Below are 6,331 nucleotides of genomic sequence, written 5' to 3'. Positions count from 1 at the left end.
GAAACTTAGTACATGTGTGAATACATAGACAAACAGAGTGTCACTAGTTTGCCTCTACTTGACTAGCTCGTTGAATCAAAGATGGTTAAGTTTCCTAGCCATAGACGTGAGTTGTCATTTGATTAATGGGATCACATCATTAGAGAATGATGTTATTGACTTGACCCATTCTGTTAACTTAGCACGATGATCGTTTAGTTTGTTGCTACTGCTTTCTTCATGACTTATACATGTTCCTCTGACTATGAGATTATGCAACTCCCGAATACCGAAGGAACACTTTGTGTGCTACCAAACATCACAACGTAACTAGGTGATTATAAAGGTGCTCTACAGGTGTCTCCGATGGTAATTGTTGAGTTGGCATAGATCGAGATTAGGATTTGTCACTCAGATTGTCGGGGAGGTATCTCTGGGCCCTCTCGGTAATGCACATCACTATAAGCCTTGCAAGCATTGTGACTAATGAGTTAGTTGCGGGATGATGTATTACAGAACGAGTAAAGAGACTTGCCGGTAACGACATTGAACTAGGTATGAGGATACCGACGATCAAAACTCGGGCAAGTAACATACCGATGACATAGGGAACAACGTATGTTGTCATGCGGTTTGACCGATAAAGATCTTTGTAGAATATGTAGGAACCAATATGAGCATCCAGGTTCCGCTATTGGTTATTGACCGTAGACGAGTCTCGGTCATGTCTACATAGTTCTCGAAGCCGTAGGGTCCCCACGCTTAAAGTTCGGTGACGATCGGTATTATGAGTTTATGTGTTTTGATGTACCAAAGGTAGTTCGGAGTCGCGGATAAGACCGGGGACATGACGAGGAGTCTCGAAATGGTCGAGACGTAAAGATTGATATATTGGGCGACTATATTCAGACATCGGAAAGGTTCCAAGTGATTCGGGTATTTTTCGGAGTACCGGGGAGTTACGGAATACGGGGGAAGAAGTATTGGGCCTCATGGGCCAAGTGGTGGAAGAGAGGAGGCAGGACAAGGCAGGGCGCACGGCCCCCCTAGCCCAAACCGAATTGGACTAGGGGGGCGGCCCCCTTTCCTCCTTTCATCCCTCTCCTTCCTTCTCCCTCTCCTCCTTCCTTTCCCCCTCCTAGTAGGAGTAGGAGTAGGAAAGGGGAGTCCTACTCCTACTAGGAGGAGGACTCCTCCTCCCGGCGCGCCCTGCAAAGGCCGGCCGGCCTCCCCCTTGCTCCTTTATATACGGGGGCAGGAGGGCACCCTAAGACACAAGTTGATCAGTTGATCTTTTAGCCGTGTGCGGTGCCCCCTCCACCATAATCCACCTCGGTCATATCGTAGCGGTGCTTAGGCGAAGCCTTGCGTCGGTAGTATCATCATCACCGTTATCACGACGTCGTGCTGATGGAACTCTCCCTCGAAGCTCTGCTGGATCGGAGTTCGTGGGACGTCACCGAGCTGAATGTGTGCTGAACTCGGAGGTGTCGTACGTTCGGTACTTGGATCGGTCGGATCGTGAAGACGTACGACTACATCAACCGCGTTCTCATAACGCTTCCGCTTACGGTCTACGAGGGTACGTGGACGACACTCTTCCCTCTCATTGCTATGCATCACCATGATCTTGCGTGTGCGTAGGAAAATTTTGATATTACTGCGTTCCCTAACAGTCCTGACTATGCTTGTATCTGTGCGATGTTACATTATGAGTTAATAAAAAGAGCCCTTTATCAAAAAAGAAAATTTTCCTTTTTCTTTATATTCCGTAGGTTCTTAATTTTAACAAATGTTTACCAATAATGTGCTGATTATATACACATATCCGAGTGTATCCATAAAAAGAGCCAGGGCAATCGATGTGTTTACCCGACCTATGTGCCAGCCCTATAGGTAAGTAATGCAGTTTGCAACTCCATGGTGTTTATGTATAATTTGTTTTCAATATCATTGCAGTCTCAGCATTTCACATTATTCACTTCATCCATGATGTTATGTACAATTTTGCACTTCAATTGCAGTGTTGTTGTGGAACAACTATAACAAATGTGTACTAAAAACATGTGATGTGCAGTGAAGTTTATGACTAATGCATTTACTATTCTAATGATGTCTGCATTGTCATGTTTGAAATCGTCAGTCATAAAATTATCCATATCCTGTTGAGCATAACTAGTTGTCTAGGTGTGCACCTAAGGAAAGTGACGAGTTCGAGCTTCATGGTTGAGGGTACTACAACTGAGACTGTCATTCCATTGCCTACGATGTGGTCAATGGTCTTAAGGGTACTAACTAGGATGTTTGGGTCATCTGTTTCCACAACTAGTACTCCCTCCTTCCCTCCTTTCCGAAATATAAGGCCCGCTTGATTTTGCACGGCCTTTGATGCACAACTTTGATCACTAATATATAGCAAATTACATGGATTGAACATGTATCAATAGTATTATCGTATTTGTCTTGCAAAATAATTCTATTTCTTGGCTTTATAATAATTTTTAGGCATACAATAAGTAAAAATAGTAGTCAAAGTTGTACGATGAAGGCCAAAAAAGTCAATACACGCCTTATATCCTGGGAAGGAGGGAGTACAATATATGTGATGCTCTTATGAGTAGAATTTGCTCTCCCTCCAAGTAGTAGTTACAAACTGGTTACTGATGCATGATAAGAAAAAGTAGACTTATTTTTTTTGCGAATCAAACACTTGCACTACTCAAATAAGGGAATTACAAGAAGTCTCAATACAATTTTGTAGGAAGGATAAAATATAATTAGTCCACATAAGCACATTCTCCTATCACTACTAGCATGCTTGGCACAAAGATGGGCAGCCTCATCTGCTTCCCGACCAACATGAATTATGGAGTACTTGCCAACGCCTTCTGACATGTTATTGATCTCTCTGGATACAACTCAAATAATTAGGTTACAGTTGAACTTTTAGTTGTAAAGTGTGGTTGAAGTACAATGTCGTGTTTGAGTTGGACAATAGTATCTTAGGTCTCTTATATAATGTAGGTTAACAATATAACCTATGCTAACATAAAAGTACATGCACACAATATGAGCCAGCGTGATGTGTCGGCGTTCCGGTGGCCAGTGTGAAGTAATGTAGCAGTATCACTCTGACGGTAGCCAATGTTCGGTCAACTTTGTTAATAAATTTCAATGTCGTGGTTGTATGACTGTTTGATCCTCAGTAGATCAATATGCGTTTCAGATTTTTGACAAGTGACATCGGAGTTAGATTAAAGAAATCACAAATTGTTGATCTGGACCTTGTTGTTACGTTAGTTGCGCCTGACCATGTCATGTCGCTATATGCGATCATACGACGCCTTGTCGCACCGAGGGAGTGGAAAAACTAGTTAACATTTCCCGCGTGACACTTCTGTTTGCCACATCACCGTCTAAAAGCAGGACTACTGGTCAGTTTTGGCGTGAAACATGCTAAGTGAGTGATGAACGACTTTTGCAATTCGAGTGATTGCAGATGTTTTCAGCGATTTGAGCCTGCAATGTGGTTTGTTTTTCTTCTTACACAATGAAACCGAATATTTTACCCCTTGACCCTTCCAAAGAGGTTTTAACTTCACATCGAGCTTATGTGGGAGCGCGGTGAGCAGCAGATGAACCAATAAAAAATATATTTGGACCTCCATGCCAGACGTTACACACCTGATGTTTTTCTTTTTCTTGTTCAATTATTTTGCGGCTGTTCGTCTTCCTTGAGCAACCATGGCGGCTCGCTTACTGGGTAAACACGTCATCCGTCCGATCGGTGACGGAGCATCAGTGGAGCCATCTATGGCAGCATTAACGAGCTGATTGTGTTAGAGCCCAACCTTCACATCAACATGATAATTAATGTCGCCTATCCTAGGCCTTGGATAGGAGGCTATTCTTAGATTTTTCTTTTGAGGTATTTTCTATGCTTTGTGATTTCATTCATGTTTTAGTGGCAGCTGCATTTTCTCCGTGAGCCCAGTCTCCAGTTACACGACATGACATTAAAATACACACTGTCTGAAACAAAAGGATTCTAAACAAAACATCCAAAGATGTGACCTCATTGACCTCGAGTAATCTAAGGAAACACGTTCTAAAACTCCTGCCAATACTAAAAGCTTCATGTATCTTATAAAGCTACCAAGTCATTTGCTCCGGTATAGAAATTAGAGAAGCATCGAGTTTTTCGCTTTGCAAGAGCAATAACAATAGTGGGGTTCCTAGAATTAACTTCAAAATGGCACACCAAACTAGTAGAAACGGAAGGCTAAATTATGATTCAAGAACTACACATAACACAGTACGCGTGTATAGATAATGGGCAGTCCCATAAAGAGCAAAAGATACAACAAGGAGAATAGAGGATTTTAAACTCTACAAGGACAACTTGATGACCATTATTGATATTCAGTGTAGTGCACTTACACAACTGGAGCGGCTAAAAGTCAAACACTAGAACATCCTAACAGAAGATTCATAGTAACAATATATTACATGCTTCAGTTAACCCAACCAGGCAGCATATGTATTGCATCATAGGTAGTAAGGTAATTAAGCAAAAACAACAGTGTTACACTAGCATATCCAACAGAGCTAGCTACGCAAAGGCAACCATGTTACATAGTAGTTCCTCCGTCCCACAACATAAGATGTTTTGACAAGCAGTTTTAACTTGCAAAAACATCTTATTGTGGGACGGATGGAGTAATACATTTATATGAACAGAATAAGAGAAAATTCATGGTATTAATACATTATAAATGCTTCAATTAACCCAACCAGGCAGCATATGTATTGCACCATGTATACGTAGTAAAGATAAATAAGCAAAAACACAAGTGAGATTGGCATATATCGAGTCTAACAGAAAGCTAATAAAAGGCAACCATGTTACGAAATATTAAGAGAGCTTCCTCTAGTTATCTGCTGGCATTTCTTTTTCTTTTCTTTTTTCCCTTTTGCGATGCAGTTGGCCTTTCAAGGTATTTGGAGAAGACAGTTGAAAGTTCGGTGGCATTAGGAAACTTGTTAGCGTGAGCATCCACACCCACAAACTCACATGACCGTAGACGTGCATGGTTCATGTCTACCATGATCATCCACCCATTACCATAAAATTCCTCCTCCGTTAACAGACAACACAGAACATCGGGGTCATCCAAGCTGATGGTTGGGAACTCAGGAAGACGCTGATCTATGTGCAGATCCCTGTAACCAGCTTGCGCCCAGAGAGAGTCCAGGTTGATCTCACGATGTAGCTTCCACTCAAACTCGGATTTCAAAGTCCAACTGGTGATTTTCTTCGGAGTCTGCTGCTGCTGCCCTTGCCTTTTTCTATCACGAAGCTCAAGGCATCGGCGGCAGCGACCAGGGACTCTGTCATGGAAGTCATTGTCAATGTGGACAAAGCAGATCTTGCCTTGGCTGATGAACACACTTTGGAATCTCTCCGGGAAGTACCTTTCAACCCGTACCTTACCACGGTACTCTTTTCCTCCAGGGAAAGGCACGGAGCAGAGCGACGGGGAGTCTATGTTTTCGGAGAAGTCACATAGCAGGACACCGCTGAAGTAGTCGACCCAGCACAGGAAACAGCCGTCGAAAGCGAGCACATTGTCGGTTGACCAGAGTTCGGGGAACTGGCCGCCATTGCCCGGGTCCAATTTGGGGATGATTTTCCACCTTCCAGTCTCGGAGTTGAAGACGCAGAGTTCGGCACGCATGCCCTTTCTTTTGGGGTAGACATTGAGGTCGGCAACAATGTAGTGGTCCTCCGCGAGCTGCAGGATGCCTGTGGTGAGGTCATCCGTCAGGAACGGCCTTCTACTGTACTCGGCGAAGGGAGGGAGACCCTGCACCAAGGGGCGAGGACCGCCGGCCTTGTAGACGAACAGATCTGCCGGGGGCTCCCGGCAGCAACTCCGGCTCGAGTTGGAGATGTCGAAGAGGACGATTTCCTTGACTTTTTTCTGCGGGTTGGAGATGTCGAAGAGGACGAGGTTGTTGTCGGTTGCCCGCAGGAAGGAATAGGCGGGCCGGGTGTCTAAGAGGGTGCTTGGATCCAAGGGACTATTTTTAGTCTGACTAAAAATAGTCACTTTTAGAGGCTAAAGTTCCAAGCACCCCTGACTAAAGAGAGGCTAGAACTACTTTTGAGGCTAAATTTTTTAGTCAAGGGCACCCTACTAAAATATGGATTAGCTCTCTCTCCCCTCATTTAATTCCTCTCTTTAACACAGCCGGTTCCCCTCATGTTCCCTCGTCTCCCCCTCGAGCACTCCTCTCCCACTCCCTCTGTTCGTGCGAGGACGAAAGCAGCGGGCCTTCGCAGGAGGCG

The 6,331-nt window shown here is 44.0% G+C and overlaps 1 protein-coding gene across 1 annotated transcript; it reads right to left on the bottom strand.

The window, feature by feature from the left end:
• Positions 1-4,913: 4,913 nt before the first annotated feature.
• Positions 4,914-6,037, bottom strand: LOC125527779 (the record flags this gene model as incomplete). The annotated part of the gene is made up of 1 exon (XM_048692293.1): positions 4,914-6,037. A coding segment is annotated over one exon (1,124 nt), but the record flags the coding sequence as incomplete, so codon positions are not given.
• Between the last annotated feature and the right edge of the window lie 294 nt (positions 6,038-6,331).

The sequence above is a fragment of the Triticum urartu genome, unplaced genomic scaffold, assembly GCF_003073215.2.
Source record: "Triticum urartu cultivar G1812 unplaced genomic scaffold, Tu2.1 TuUngrouped_contig_4407, whole genome shotgun sequence".
Classification (NCBI taxonomy): domain Eukaryota; kingdom Viridiplantae; phylum Streptophyta; class Magnoliopsida; order Poales; family Poaceae; genus Triticum; species Triticum urartu.
The sequence above is the reverse complement of the archived record's forward strand: the minus strand, read 5'-3'. Positions and strand labels throughout refer to the sequence as shown.